At 55.2% G+C, this 14,824-nt stretch overlaps 1 protein-coding gene across 17 annotated transcripts in view; it reads left to right on the top strand.

The window, feature by feature from the left end:
* Window positions 1–13,092, top strand: part of DCTN1 (dynactin subunit 1) — a 29,828-nt gene extending 16,736 nt beyond the window's left edge. For 7 of the 17 annotated variants that reach the window (XM_086327679.1, XM_086327674.1, XM_086327680.1 and 4 more), the window contains 26 exons: window positions 1,134–1,154; window positions 2,424–2,615; window positions 2,962–3,159; window positions 3,305–3,509; window positions 3,586–3,664; window positions 3,763–3,922; window positions 4,032–4,136; window positions 4,314–4,505; window positions 4,596–4,712; window positions 4,958–5,110; window positions 5,708–5,868; window positions 5,974–6,142; window positions 6,402–6,470; window positions 6,703–6,765; window positions 6,876–7,025; window positions 7,188–7,349; window positions 7,437–7,568; window positions 7,776–7,901; window positions 8,130–8,272; window positions 8,545–8,711; window positions 10,663–10,677; window positions 10,871–11,004; window positions 11,099–11,291; window positions 11,517–11,596; window positions 12,124–12,213; window positions 12,613–13,092. In XM_086327679.1, coding sequence (XP_086183805.1) covers window positions 1,134–1,154; window positions 2,424–2,615; window positions 2,962–3,159; window positions 3,305–3,509; window positions 3,586–3,664; window positions 3,763–3,922; window positions 4,032–4,136; window positions 4,314–4,505; window positions 4,596–4,712; window positions 4,958–5,110; window positions 5,708–5,868; window positions 5,974–6,142; window positions 6,402–6,470; window positions 6,703–6,765; window positions 6,876–7,025; window positions 7,188–7,349; window positions 7,437–7,568; window positions 7,776–7,901; window positions 8,130–8,272; window positions 8,545–8,711; window positions 10,663–10,677; window positions 10,871–11,004; window positions 11,099–11,291; window positions 11,517–11,596; window positions 12,124–12,213; window positions 12,613–12,750 — 3,414 coding nt within the window. In that variant the 3' untranslated portion in view covers window positions 12,751–13,092. The remainder of the gene's footprint in view (window positions 1–1,133; window positions 1,155–2,423; window positions 2,616–2,961; window positions 3,160–3,304; window positions 3,510–3,585; window positions 3,665–3,762; window positions 3,923–4,031; window positions 4,137–4,313; window positions 4,506–4,595; window positions 4,713–4,957; window positions 5,111–5,707; window positions 5,869–5,973; window positions 6,143–6,401; window positions 6,471–6,702; window positions 6,766–6,875; window positions 7,026–7,187; window positions 7,350–7,436; window positions 7,569–7,775; window positions 7,902–8,129; window positions 8,273–8,544; window positions 8,712–10,662; window positions 10,678–10,870; window positions 11,005–11,098; window positions 11,292–11,516; window positions 11,597–12,123; window positions 12,214–12,612) is intronic. The other 10 variants (XM_086327682.1, XM_086327683.1, XM_086327676.1 and 7 more) reach the window with 3 other exon arrangements.
* The last annotated feature ends 1,732 nt before the right edge of the window (window positions 13,093–14,824 follow it).

The raw sequence follows: 14,824 nt of genomic DNA, 5'->3' as shown, positions 1-14,824 counted from the left end.
CTCACCAGCTTGAGCTTCAGGCAGCTTTTGCTGCAAACTGGCTCTGGATGTGTTTCCTAGGAGAGAATCTAGGGAAGCAGGTCCAGATGTCTTTGTGCCTCTAGCAAGCCTACCTCACTCGACCTTTGCTAGAATGACACTTGGTTGTAATACTAGCATCCCTCCCCGACTGGGGTCTGTGTCAGGGGCTTTCTCTAGAACAGTTTGTGACACAGTTATGGAGGCTTAGCCCAGGGTAGTAGACGTGGGGGTTGGTCTCCTTGGGAGACCTAGAAGGGCCCAGGCCAAATCTTGTGTTTGCCAGAGCTCTGAGACCCTGGGTATCAAGAATACTGTTTGGGAGTTGGAGTTAATCATGTGTTTATCACTTTGCAATAGTGTGGGGTGGTTGGTCTCCGATCTGGTGTAGGGCAGTAGTTTCCCTGTGCTGCTGCCCACCCCCACCTCCTTTCTTGCAGTCGGGTGGGGTCACTTTGCTGATCTCTGGGCTTCTGGCTAATGCAATATTCATGGTCGTGACACCTGAGCCCTCTGCCCTGGGGATGGGGACTGCTGCAGGAACTGGTCCTGGGGAAGAGGGTGGGGGTGGGGCGTGTGGCCGCACTGTGCTCCCTTGGGGACCTGATCTCCCCTAGCTGGTTTCACTCACTTCTAGGCTTGTATCATCATTCTTGTCACGTGGTATTTCTCAGGAGTCCTGTATGGAATCTAGCACTCAAAGGAAGGGGCTGACCTGGGAAAGTCCTTGGGAGTGGTGGATGGGCGGGGCTCTGGGCTGGAGTGGGAGAGGTGGCTGTGAGAGGACTCCTCTCTGGTCTCTGGAGACCCTCTCTACTAGCTGCTGGCTTTGGTCTCCTGTGGCTCAGCCTGGGAGACGGGGACAGAATTTCCAGGGTAGGATAAAAGTGGGAGAAGGAACCAGTGGGAAATAGGAGTTCTGAGCTCTTGGAGCAGGATCAAGGTGACTCACGGGAAGGAGGGCATGGGGCCGGGTCGGGGAGGAGGGGTGGGCTGCTGACTGCAGCCTCGTGTCTGCTGCTTCTGCTCTCATTGCTGTCCCTCTGCTGTCTGTCTTTCTGCTGTCATCCTTTCTTTCCTGACTACTCCTCCTCTGGCTCCTGTTGCCTGTCCAGACTACAACTCGGCGGCCCAAGGTGAGGAAAAAACAGGCCTCTATACCAGCCACTGCTGAGTGGACACAGATACCTTAGGCATGTGCATGTATGTGGCCTTTTGTATGAGCAAGTGTAAGTTGGTCACAGTGTGTCCCGGGTTCTCTTCAGGGGAGTGAGGGTGCTGAGGGTAAGGACCGGCCCCTCCTGGGAAGGTGCCTTCCAGCTCTTAGGAGCATGTCTGAGCCAGTAGCTTGAGTGTAGAAGAGAAACGAGAGTGGTTGTGCTTAGCCAAGGCAGACTTTCTTGAAGAAGGGCATCTTCCAGCTGCTTTTGACTGGCTTTTGTGGGGGGTGTGTGTGTGTGTTGTTGGGGAAGGGGTGGGGAATTAGAGGAAATGTGAAAAAGAACTTGGAATGTCAGGGGCTACGGAGGTGGGTGTGTCTGTGAAAGGCCCCCTCGGGTGGGGGCGTCCATGGATAGCGTGTGGTCTCTGGGTGTCAGCCCACTGGGAGGCCTTCAGGGCTCGGTGCTCCAGGGAGGAGCACTGGGCAGGCCGTCTGCTCTAGCACCTCAGCTCCACAGGGACCCGGTACTGTCACCTGATTAGAGCCCCTCTGTCTTGGAGGAGGGAGGTGACAGATGGGTTGGCGGTATGGACCTTGTTTCAGAGGAGAGCCAAGGATTACGACTTTCACCCTGGCCCTTTTACTTGAAGGATCCCCTGAAATAGACCAGGGGGAGGAGGATGAGCTTGAGGTTTTTATCAAAGTGTAGAGCCCAGGACCCCCAGTTTTAGCCCAGCCTTCTCTGGGAACGTGAAAATTAGAGATCAGTCTGTTCTTTCTCTCTGGGAATGACACTGAGGCGCTTGTTCCCTCTGGGGGAGGTGGGTACAGGCCCAGAGCAACAGTAGCACTGGGAGTATTAAGAAATTGCTACAATGATTACAAGTGGGTCACAAAAGGAATGGTCAAGGGAGTGAGGGCTTCTGCCCTATCAGGGTGGTGCTAGACCTTGGAGGAATGTGGGGTCAGTGCCAAGGGAGGAGTCTTGTAACCTTATGTCTTTCTCCGTCCCTCCCTCTCCCGCCACCCCCCGACCCAAATCCCGCCCGGCCCTTTGTCACTGCCTCTGACTGTGGCACTTTCCCTTTGCCCATACTGTTTCTCTGTTCTCACTGTCCTGTGATACTCTTTGCCTTTCTCCTCCTCTGTCACTTCCTTCACCGCATGCTCGTATTCTGTCTCACTCTTTTACCACCCCTGTCCCCTACACTTTTTCTGGTCTGCCCCTGCCCTCTCGGAATAGCCCACCCGCCCGGCCAGCACTGGGGTAGCCGGGGCCAGTGGTTCCCTGGGCCCCTCTGGCTCAGCATCAGCAGGTGAGCTGAGCAGCAGTGAGCCCAGCACCCCAGCTCAGACTCCGCTGGCAGCGCCCATCATCCCCACGCCGGCCCTCACCTCTCCTGGAGCAGCACTCCCACTTCCTTCCCCCTCTAAGGTAAGATCTGGGGTTGGAGCAAAGAAGAACCAAGACACAAAGGGGCCTGTGACCCCTGACAGGCTCTTAGAAGTTTCCCCGGGTTGAGGGAGACCCAGAACCTTGGATTAGAAGGGTGGGGTCCCAGCATATAAGTATCCCATTACTGGCTAAGCCACCCTTTCCTCTCTGCCCTTCCACACTTCCCCCATAGGGATTGGGCTCTTCACAGATATTTGTATGCCACTTGCTTTGGCCCTGGACCTGGAATGACTTCTGCACACATTGCTGTCCTTCCTCTCCAGCTCAGTCTTGATGGGGAAAAGCGGGGAGGCTGTGCACAGACTGAAGGGTCTCTCCTTTGCAGGAAGAGGAGGGGCTGAGGGCCCAGGTGCGGGACCTGGAGGAGAAACTGGAGACCCTACGGCTGAAACGTGCAGAAGACAAGGCAAAACTAAAAGAGCTGGAGAAACACAAGATCCAGCTGGAGCAGGTGCAGGAATGGAAAAGCAAAATGCAGGAGCAGCAGGCAGACCTGCAGCGGCGCCTCAAGGAGGCTCGGAAGGTGGGACTTGGGATGAAGAGGGTGTCTGGGGAGGCAAGGGGCCCAAGGAAGTGCTGGAAGCTGGAACTGGAGCCTGGACTATCCTGTGAAAAGGGGTTCGTGAGGCATCTCTGTGATCGTACCCCCAACCGTCACTTCTCTTCAGGAAGCCAAGGAGGCCCTAGAGGCAAAGGAACGCTACATGGAGGAGATGGCTGACACTGCTGATGCCATCGAAATGGCCACTCTGGACAAGGAGATGGCTGAAGAGCGGGCTGAGTCCCTACAGCAGGAGGCCGAGGTGCTGAGGGAGCGTGTGGAAGAGCTCACTACCGACTTGGAAATCCTCAAAGCTGAGATTGAAGAGAAGGGTAAGGGGCCAGGAGCTGCCAGGGGCCAAATGATGGGGTTGGACCCCTGACTGAAAGTATGAATGGTCTTCCCCAGGCTCAGATGGTGCCGCGTCCAGTTATCAGCTCAAGCAGCTTGAGGAGCAGAATGCCCGCTTGAAGGATGCCCTAGTGAGGTAGGGTCCTCATTGCCAGGCTCACTCTCCTGTCTCCAAATTCGTGAGTGACTCTTGATACCTGGTCTTTCTTCTTCTCTCTTGCCATTTTCCCACAGAATGCGGGATCTTTCTTCCTCAGAGAAGCAGGAGCATGTGAAACTCCAGAAGCTCATGGAAAAGAAGAACCAAGAGCTGGAAGTTGTGAGGCAACAGCGGGAGCGTCTGCAGGAGGAGCTGAGCCAGGCAGAGCGCACCATTGATGAGCTCAAGGAGCAGGTCTGAGCAGCCCAACCCCTTGCCCAGAGCACTGCGATGCTCGCCTTCCGATGTCTCCTCTGTCTTGGCACCTTTCAATCCTTCTCCTTGTTTGCGCTGTCTAACACAGGTAGATGCTGCTCTGGGGGCTGAGGAGATGGTAGAGACGCTGACAGACCGGAACCTGGATCTGGAAGAGAAAGTGCGCAAACTGAAGGAGACGGTGGGGGACTTGGTAAGAGAAGAGCAGACTGCTGACTTATAACCCTGATGGAGGGTCTTGGGAAGAGACTTGCCATGAGAAGGATTGACGTGATCCCTGATCTTTGGGTAGGGTGTGTAGTGAGTGAACCCACCCTGGCCTGCTACCCTGACTCTGACTTTTCTTTGCCCCAACTACCTTGTCTCCCAGGAAGCAATAAATGAAATGAACGATGAACTGCAGGAGAATGCACGTGAGACAGAACTGGAGCTGCGGGAGCAGCTAGATATGGCAGGTGCCCAGGTGCGGGATGCCCAGAAGCGTGTGGAAGCGGCCCAGGAGACAGTCGCAGACTATCAGCAGACCATCAAGAAGTACCGCCAGCTGACTGCCCACCTGCAGGTGCCTGCACACCCACTGCTCTCTGCCCACAATCGCCCCAGGGCTTCCCCCGTGACTCAGCTGTGTCTTGTCGCCCATCCTTGCCCCCAGGATGTGAATCGGGCACTGACAAACCAGCAGGAAGCATCCGTGGAGAGGCAGCAGCAGCCACCTCCAGAGACTTTTGACTTCAAGATCAAGTTTGCTGAGACTAAGGCTCATGCTAAGGTCAGGAAAGTGGGTGAGCTGGAGAGGGGTGGGTGTTGGAGACCCCAGCCTGGGTGAGGCCATGGGCTGATCTGCTGTGGGGTTCTGACCTTCGGGTTCCTGGAGTTGGGAGTGCTTTGTGTGGTGGTTTGGAAGACTCCTGGCCGGGCCTGCCCTAGAAGCAGGAGACACATTGGAACGTGGGATGGAGGTTAGGAGGTTCTCCGCAGCCTAGCTGAGAACCCAGTCCCCTGTCTCGCTCACAGGCAATTGAGATGGAGTTGAGGCAGATGGAGGTGGCCCAGGCCAACCGGCACATGTCCCTGTTGACAGCCTTCATGCCTGACAGTTTCCTTCGGCCAGGTGGGGACCATGACTGTGTCCTGGTGCTGCTGCTCATGCCTCGACTCATTTGCAAGGTACGGTCTGTCAGCCACATTCCCAGCAGGGGGCTGCTGAGCTTGCCGTGAGCCAGGCACTGGGGGCACCAAGCAGAGGTGGCAGTCGTTGTCCTGCTCTCAGGGTTTATGACGTAGTACAGGGACGCAGAATCACAGACAGATGTATGTCACAGATGGCGTTTTATGAAGGGGAGATGCAGCTTGTGAAGCGGAGGTAGTGTCTGGGAGAGAGCACAGCTGGGAAGCTGATGGAGACAGTGGGCTATTACTGAAGGAGTAACATTTGAGGTGAGACCCGAAGATGACTGGAGTTTGTGGGGGATAACTGTCAGGATCACGCTGTAGTTGGAAAGGCAGAGGGAGCAGCAGCTTTAAGGTAGGAAGGAGCTGGTCCCACTGGTCCTGCTGCCCTGTCAGCCCGCATCCGAATCTCCGTCAGCACCAGCAGTCACATCGCCCTTTGCCCATGTGCGACTCCCTGCCCGTCTAAAAGCTGTTTCTGCCTTCTCTCCCGTGTCTTCATGCCCTCCACAGTTGCTCAGCTCTCTGTACTCCTGAGTCTGTGTTCTCCATCCTCTGCTCTGAGCCCCACGTCTCTGGTGCTTCTTCCCACAGGCAGAGCTAATCCGGAAGCAGGCCCAGGAAAAGTTTGAACTAAGTGAGAGCTGTTCAGAGCGGCCAGGACTTCGCGGCGCTGCAGGGGAGCAGCTCAGCTTTGCTGCTGGGCTGGTGTATTCACTGAGTTTGCTGCAGGCCACACTTCATCGTTACGAGCAGTAAGTGATCCCTGACCTCCATGGCAGGGCCGTGGGTCCTAGATTGGCTGGAACTGAGGTTGCCTTGTAGACTCTGGCCTCACAGGGCCCTTCTCTGGTCTCCAGTGCCCTCTCTCAGTGCAGTGTGGACGTGTATAAGAAGGTGGGCAGCCTCTACCCTGAGATGAGTGCCCACGAACGCTCCTTGGACTTCCTCATTGAGCTGCTGCACAAGGACCAGCTGGATGAGACTGTCAACGTAGAGCCTCTCACCAAGGCCATCAAGTACTACCAGGTCTGGGGCGAGAATTGAGGCTTAGCACAGGAGGAGCGAGGGTTTCTTCTGGGGATTTTCCAGTGTAGCCAGGGTTGTATGTCCCAGGCTGAAGGCGTGAAACTCTTAGATGAACTCACCTTAGGATCCAGTTCCTTGAGGGTTTTGGATTCTTTCATACCTCTGGAGTCCCTTGATCACTGGGGCTCAAACTCCAGTTTGGGAAGCATGCTTCGTTCTTCCAAGGCCTAAAGACTGTTCATTTGCCATCCCTCCTCAGCATCTATACAGCATCCACCTTGCTGAACAACCTGAGGACAGTACCATGCAGCTGGCTGACCACATTAAGGTGAGGTGTTTGGGCCAATGGTTGAGCCCCTTGTAGAGATTGGAAATGAAAGACATCAGATCACACCCACAAAGGGTGTCACATAAGGAACAGGGTCACTAAGGCCAGGTCAGGGAAGCCAGAGAGCTCACTGATGGATGGGGTCAGCCAAGGAGGGAGACTTCTTCAGAGACGTTAATGGGGCAGAAGGGCCCCGTTGGAGGCTGACAGCCACCTGCTTCTGTCTTCACAGTTTACCCAGAGTGCCCTGGACTGCATGAGTGTGGAGGTGGGACGGCTACGGGCCTTCTTGCAGGTGAGAGCGCAACCAGATCTGTTGGAGTTCCTCTTCCTTCAGAGTCCCCACCTTCTTGCCCCCAGCCCTAATTCTGACTTGGCTTCCCGTCTGTCTCCTGTTCCGAGTAGGGTGGGCAGGAGGCTTCAGATATTGCCCTCCTGCTACGGGACCTGGAAACTTCGTGCAGTGATACCCGCCAGTTCTGCAAGAAGATCCGGCGGCGGATGCCAGGGACGGATGCGCCTGGGATCCCGGCTGCACTGGCTTTTGGACCACAGGTTTAGGGCTGTGAAGGGGGACGGGAAGGAAACTGAGCAGAACCAGGAGGGGCGCAGCATGTTGCGATCTAGATCTGGTCGGGGGACAGGAATGGTTCTGAGGTAGCTGGGCGCTGTGGCGTTGAGCCCAGAGTGGGTTCCTGACTCTGGCCCATTGCACAGGTATCTGACACACTCCTCGACTGCAGAAAACACTTGACGTGGGTGGTGGCGGTGCTGCAGGAGGTGGCAGCAGCTGCTGCCCAGCTCATTGCCCCACTGGCAGAGAACGAGGGACTGCCTGTGGCTGCCCTGGAGGAGCTGGCTTTCAAAGCAAGCGAGCAGGTGAGCTGGCTTGGCTGGGCAGAAGGTGGTGATGGGAGAGTCAGGTGGCCAGTGTGGGGTTTTCACTACTGCTGTTGACACCTGCAGATCTACGGGACCCCCTCCAGCAACCCCTATGAGTGTCTGCGCCAGTCATGCAGCCTCCTCATCAGCACTATGAACAAGTTGGCCACAGCCATGCAGGAGGGAGAGTACGATGCCGAGCGGCCCCCTAGCAAGGTGGGTCGTTCCTTGGAGGGAACTGCAGGAGCCAGGAGGAGCAGGACTTGGGAGCTGCTGCTCACTGTGGGAGGGCTGGGAGGCAGGAATTTGGGGAGCACCTTCCTCTTGCTTAAAAGGCAAGGAGGAAGATTTTCTGTTTGACTGGATCCCTCTGAAAGGAGAGCCTTGATAACCCTGCCCTCTGCCCCTCACTCTGCCCCTTAGCCTCCCCCAGTTGAGCTGCGGGCTGCGGCTCTTCGTGCAGAGATCACGGATGCTGAAGGCCTGGGTTTGAAGCTTGAGGATCGAGAGACAGTTATTAAAGAGCTGAAGAAGTCACTGAAGATCAAGGTGAGAATAGGGGAGGCTCAGGATCTGAAAGGCCAGGAAATAGCAGGGGCACAGGGAGGCAGTGAGTGTTTATTGTGACTGAGAGGGGTTGAGGACTGAGGGGAAGCAGTGGCACCTGTGATCAGTGGGCGTTCTTGTGGGAGCTTGCTATCTCATGGTCTGTCCCAGGTCTTGGGTTAGGGGCGGTCATGGGAAGTGTAAGACTGGACACGCTCCATCCTCGTCCAGGGGGAAGAGCTCAGTGAGGCCAATGTGCGGCTGAGCCTCCTGGAGAAGAAGCTGGACAGTGCTGCCAAGGATGCAGATGAGCGCATTGAGAAAGTCCAGACTCGGCTGGAGGAGACCCAAACGCTGCTGCGGAAGAAGGAGAAGTCAGGCACCTCCCCGGCCCCTGTTCACTCCACGCTCCCTCCTGCGAGCAGCTCCCTGCCTCCTAACCCAGGCCCTCTGGGAGTGAGCCTCCCCAGGGGGACAGAGGCCATCTCCTTCCCAGCTGACAGCACCACTGTCTCACCCCAATCTGAGCCTTTTCTGCCCCTGGCTCCTGGCCAGCAGGGCTGCCCTCAGAACCTGTCGGGACAGAGAAAGGGGGGCGGGGCCGTTGGGGAGGGGACACTGCCCAAGCCCAGGTTCTCTTTCACAGAGAGTTTGAGGAGACCATGGATGCACTTCAGGCTGACATCGACCAGCTGGAGGCAGAGAAGGCAGAGTTAAAGCAGCGATTGAACAGCCAGTCCAAGCGCACGATTGAGGGGCTCCGGGGGCCCCCTCCCTCGGGTATTGCCACCCTGGTCTCTGGCATTGCTGGGGGTGAGTGCCATGGAGCAGGCAGCACCAGCCCAGAGGAGATTGAATGTCCCCACTCCTGTCCTTGGTCTCCGTTTGACTTTTCTCCCCCGCGCCCCACCACCCACAGCTGGATGTTCAGCCAGGAACATGCTTGCCCGGTTTCACTCTGTAGCAACTTTCACCAAGTTTTTAGTTCTTCTGAAGATGTGTGCAGAGTTCCTTTGGCCAAGGTGGGGCAGTGGGGCCTCACCAAGATGTCAGTGAAACTCAGAATTCCAGTAGCTCTCCCTCCTGGGTCTGCCGTCTGGCCTTTCTGTCCCCACCCTGTATTCCAGGAGGTCATCAGCCTGCAGCAGACCAGGGCATCTGCTGTGGGATCCAGTGGTGCCTGGTGCTCTGCGGGGGCACTGCATTTCTCCAGCGTTCACGTCACTTCACCCTATAGTGTGGTCCTCTCTTCCAGTGCTGAATTCTCCCAGTTCCACTTGGGGCTTATGTTCTGACCTTTGCCTGCTCTCATAGTGTGGTCAGGGCTCCTTACCTGGAGTTTTTCTGGCTTCCAGGCCTCGTCTCCCCAGTTTCCTGACAAGGAGGTGGCCACTGCTATCTTGATTCTCATCTACCATGTAGTATGTTTTTTGTTCACTCTCTAGTTTCTTACTTCCCTTTCTCACCTCCAGAAGACAAACTCCTTGAAGTGGAATTAAACCTGCAGGATCTCTAGAACTCCCCTCTGTGCTTGTCTTGTCAGTTGGCCTCACCTAGGGTCTTGTCCTCGTCAAAGCCCCCATCACTGGTGCTGCTTGACTCTGGAAGGTGACCAAGTATCTTCTTGTCTTTAGACTCCTGTGAGTCAGATGCTTCCGTGTTCCTTGGGAGGGGACAGAATTACCATATTGTGTTGTTTTAGCATAGGCTTTTTTTTTTTTTTTTCTTTTTTCAGTTGCACTGGGTCTTGTGCAGGGACAGGCTCCTCTAGTTGCGATGTGTAGGTTCAGTAGCCTTGCAGCATGCGGGATCTCTGTTCTTTGACAAGGAATTAAACATGCGTTTCCTGCATCGGAAGGCGGATTCTCAACCACTGGACCACCAAGGGCATCCTAGCATAGGCTCTTTAAACACATACTGGTTCTTTTTTTTTTTTTTTAATAATTTTACTGACTTAATTTTCAGCTGTGCTGGGTCTTTGTCGCTGCACAGACTCTCTCTAGTGAGTGGGAGCTTCTTTGCGTCACAGTGCACAGGCTTCTCACTGCAGTGGCTTCTGTTGTGCAGCCTGGGGTCTAGGGCACAAGGGCTTCAGTGGTTGCAACACATGGGCTCAGTAGTTGCATTTCGCAGGCTCCAGAGCACAGACCAGTTGTTGTGGCTCACAGGCTTAGCTGCTCTGCAGCATGTGGGATCTTCCCGGACCGGGGATCAAACCCGTGTCTCCTGCATTGGCAGGTGGATTCTTTGTCACTGAGCCACCAGGGAAGCCCCAAAGACCGGTTTTTAATTTCTGGAACTTTGCCCCAAAAAAGGGTGACTTTTGTCTTAGCGCAATGGGGAACCTGAAGAAATGGGTACGTGTCTTCATGCTCAGTTAAGTTCTGCCGGTGGGGAGGACTAAGGGTGCAGACGTGTCAGGGTCTCAGGAGCGGTCCGTCTGCCCTTCTGGGAGATGGAGTGTAGGGCGGGGAGGCAGGAACAGCCTCGTGCCTCAAGTGTTTGCTCCAACGCACACTGCCGCTGCCATCTTCCTCACGTGTTGCAGCTTGTATCGTGGCCTGACTGCCCTTTTCTATCTTCTTTCACACGTATTTCCTCTTTCCCCGATCGCAAAGACAGGATTTTGTTAGAGAAGGTATGGTGATGAGGAAAAATGTCTTCCTGCGTGACCAGGATTCTTCTGGTGTGTCCCCCTCACCACCATACCATCTAATTCCTCTCTCCTCTTTTCCTGCTCCCCCATGGGCTGTCCTGAGCGCAGAAGAACAACAGCGAGGTAGAGAGCCAACCTGCTGGGGGGGTTAACAGGGTTGGTGGGAATTGGGGCTGGGGGAGCAGGGCGAGACCGCCCCCTTGGGAGCAATCAAGACTGGAGGTAGCAGCGGATAAGGAAGGGGGATGGGTAGGAATGGAACCCACCTTCAACCCTTCCCACCTGGGGCTCATGACATTTGTTGTGGTCCCCGTAGGAGGTGCCCCTGGACAGGCTCCGGGGTCTGTGCCAGGCCCCGGGCTGGTGAAGGACTCACCACTGCTGCTTCAGCAGATCTCTGCCATGAGGCTGCACATCTCCCAGCTCCAGCACGAGAACAGCACCCTCAAGGTGAGGAGGTCACAGAGAGGGTACCTCGCCGCTGATAGACGGTAGGGCTGTCCGGCACTTCTTACCACCACTCTTCTTCCCACTTCGCTCACAGGGAGCCCAGATGAAGGCATCCTTAGCAGCCCTGCCCCCTCTGCACGTGGCCAAACTCTCTCTCCCACCCCACGAGGGCCCTGGCAGCGAGCTTGCTGCTGGAGCGCTGTATCGTAAGACCAACCAGCTGCTGGAGACGTTGAATCAGTTGAGCGCATGCACGCACGTAGTGGACATCACTCGCTCCAACCCTGGTACGGACCTACCCACTCCTGAGATGAAAACCACAGCCCCTCCCCTTGCCTCAGGGATGCAGTCCCTGCCTAGGCACTTCCCATACCAGAGAGGCTCTTCCTAGCCCTGTTCTTTGGTCTCAGTGTTCAGTTTGCTTGAGGCAGGAAGCTGGACTGGATGAAGGGTCACTAGTCAAGCTGCCTGCCTGCGCCTTGGCAGGCCTCACTAGCCTTCTCTCCCCACAGCTGCCAAGAGCCCGTCGGCCCAGCTCCTGGAGCAGGTGGCTCAGCTCAAGTCCCTAAGTGACACCATTGAGAAGCTCAAGGTTAGTTTAGACCTGCTTTTCCTCACCCAGGAGTGCGCACTTCAGAGCATTCTGTGCTGGAGGTCCTAGCATGGCCATTTCCACCAGGACCCCCAGGGTTGCTAGGGGTCCAGCCCTGAACTAGGTGACACGTTGCAAAGGAGGTGGGAGGGAAGACGGGGTTCCTGCCTTGGGAGCTCACTCCCAAACAGATTCCCTCAATAGAAAAGAGATTCCTACCACAAATTGGGGTGAGCTAGCATCATCTTCAGTGTAGCGCAGCTCTCTGTCAGAGCTGAGATCACCACAGAGTAGAATGGTTGAGAATGGCTTCCCAGAAGTTACAGAATCTGAGATGAACCCTGAAGGTTAAGTATCTATAAAGTAAGGATGTTGGGTAGGGATGGGATTGGAGTTGAGAGCAAAGGTATGGTGATAAAAGAGAACCGGGTCCGTGTCCTTGGTATTAGTATTCCTGTGAAGCCAGGGAGATACTGGGCTAACCTGTGGAGGGTCCCCTAAATGACTCCTGTCCCCCTATCTGCCAGGATGAGGTCCTTAAGGAGACTGTATCTCAGCGCCCTGGAGCCACGGTCCCCACTGACTTTGCCACCTTCCCTTCATCAGCCTTCCTCAGGGTAAGAGGGAGCATGGGGGGGGGGTGGGCAGTGAAGGCTCAGATGAGGCCTTGCCCTCTCCTCCAGAATTTGAAGAGGCTTCTGGGGGTCTCAGGTCCAACGACCTTGAGTCATCTGGCCAAGTCTTAACTTGCAAGTCACTTAACAGTGCTTGCAGTGCTTTCCGAAATTCGAATATTTTAGCAGTTAAACATCGTCTGTGATTCTGACACCAGGAGAGACTCAAAACTCCCTTGTCAGGCTGTGTGCCTCAATTCTGATTTGGAAAGTGTGGTCATTGTCGTCTAGGAGCCTCAAAGCCCCCGTCTCCCAGGGTCTCGGTGCTCTGGGACCTTGTCAGTGGCACACAGCTCAGGTGAGCCCCTGACCTGGCGGCCTCTGTCCCTTCCCGATTCCCAGGCCAAGGAAGAGCAGCAGGACGACACTGTGTACATGGGCAAAGTGACCTTCTCGTGCGCGGCTGGCCTCGGGCAGCGACACCGGCTGGTGCTCACCCAGGAGCAGCTGCACCAGCTCCACGACCGCCTCATCTCCTAAATGCTTCTTCCCTCACTGCCCGCTCCTGCCCGCAGCCCTCCTGGAGCTGCTCCTCCTGATGCCTAGCCACTGGGCAGCCCCCCGGGAGAACTGCGTGTGTAAGCTGTTCCTGCCCCACTTGGCTCCATGCCCACCTTCAGCGCCCTGCCCTGGCCCCTTGACCTGGGTTCCCCTGTTTCCCTTCCCTGGCCTCTGCCAGAGTTCGCTGTTCATTTGCTCCCTTCTTCCTGAGGAGCTTCAGGGGCTCTAGCGGGTAGGTAGGTTGAGAGCCCACAACCAAAGGTTGAATGAGGTCTCTCCAACTGAGGACTTCACTCCTTGATTAAAGCCACTTCTGCTTCAGTGTTGTCTGTGTGATGTTGGGAGTGGGAATTGGGCCACTTGACTCAGCAGGAGTGGAGGAGAAGGGATGCTGAGAAGGCTCTGGCTATGCCAAATTTGAAGATGTCCCTCTTTCGTGACCAGTGGAATGCTCTGTCCCTCAAATTTGTGTGCAGTTAAGTTTCTCTGAGCAGGGGGAAAGGGCTCAACCAAGGGCTTGGCTCCTGAGTTCATTTAATGGAGTTAGGAGGGTGGGGAGTGTTGTCATCTCTGAAGCCCTGCCTCTGTTCTCTGGATCTTTCACTGCTCTTCAGGCCAGCAGTGTTTGGAGCTTGGCTAATGGTATGATTGCCACTCCAGCCAACTTTCTGAGGCGCTGGCAGTCTCCCTGTAAGATCTGAGGCCTCTCAGAGGGAATATTTACTAAGCAACGGAAGACCAAAGTCATAGACTGGTAAGAAAGGATAGACATTACTAAAGCTGCTCCCAAGGCCCACTACAAATTAAGATCACCTGGGGAGTTCCTTTGAAAAAGTTCGCACATTTCTGGGCTTTGGCTTAGGTGGTGCTAGTGGTAAAGAACCCACATGCCAATGCAGGAGATGTAAGAGACATGGGTTTGATCCCTGTGTCAGGAAGATGCCCTGGAGGAGGGCATGGCTCCCCACTCCAGTGTTCTTGCCTGGAGAATCCCCATGGACAGAGGAGCCTGGCAGGCTACAGTCCGTAGGGTTTTACAGAGTCGGACTGAAGAGACTTAGCACACATGGGCTCTGGCTCAGATTTGGGGCCCATTAGGCCAGTGAGCAGTGCCTCGGCGTTTTAGAGCCTAGCCCCAGTTTAGCTCAGTTTCTTGATACTCTTTTTTTTTTTTTTTTGGCTGTGCTGCACACCTGCACTCCCTGTAGTGGGAGCACAGCCCCCTAGCTGTTGGACTGCCAGGGAATTCCCTCCCACTCTATTCCCTCCTTGGAGACATCCTGCCCAGGCTGCCAGAGGTCTCTGATCCAGATGGATGGAGCCGCCCTTGGTGCTCAGGAGCAGCTCCAGCTGTGTCACATCCTCTGCCTTGTGGGAAAGGATCAGACGGGACGGGGGTGCTCCAGGTGGGCAGGTCCCCAGGGGCGCACCCTCTGGGAAGGTCAGTGGAATACGGTGTTTGATGCCTGCTCTGTACCTTAGTTTCTTTAAACTGGGTTCAAGAGAAAGTGATTTGTGTGACTTTCCTCAGTACTGTCAACGATTACACATAGCTGATACCATTCGAGATGCATCGAGTATAATTCTTTATATACAAGGGATACCTTAGGGTTTTTTAATTCTTCTAGAAGTGGTTGAAAAGGGTGGCTTTGTGTTTTGATACCACGAAGTTTTTACCTCACCTCTTCACACTGAGCTGCTCTAGTGCTGAGGAAATTGCAGACCACACTCTTTTCCCCTGGGATTGGATTGTGTTCCTGTCCTGTCTACCTAATTGGCTGACCTGCCTTCCCCTGGGTGGTTAAGATTCCAAGGGCCAAGACTAGGCAACTCCTGGGGGCACAAGAAGAGGGCAGGTCTTTTTCATTCTGTCCTTTTTCCTTGGAGGCGGTTTCTCACTGTCACTGCTCTCAGAATGCCACACATTCGGTCACCTGTGTGTACCTGTCTAAAATGGAAATCATCTCCGTGTCCTGTGTACAACAAGGCACACACCAGGGTGTCTGAGGTCTTTTCCACCCTCCTGAGCTAATTTAGTTACTCAGTTCAGTCT

This window comes from Bos grunniens, chromosome 11 (assembly GCF_055505025.1).
Source record: "Bos grunniens cultivar Pamir isolate PY7600 chromosome 11, Bosgru_T2T1.0, whole genome shotgun sequence".
In the NCBI taxonomy this organism is placed as follows: Eukaryota; Metazoa; Chordata; class Mammalia; order Artiodactyla; family Bovidae; genus Bos; species Bos grunniens.
Note: the sequence above shows the minus strand (reverse complement) of the source record. Positions and strands in the feature narration are given on the sequence as shown.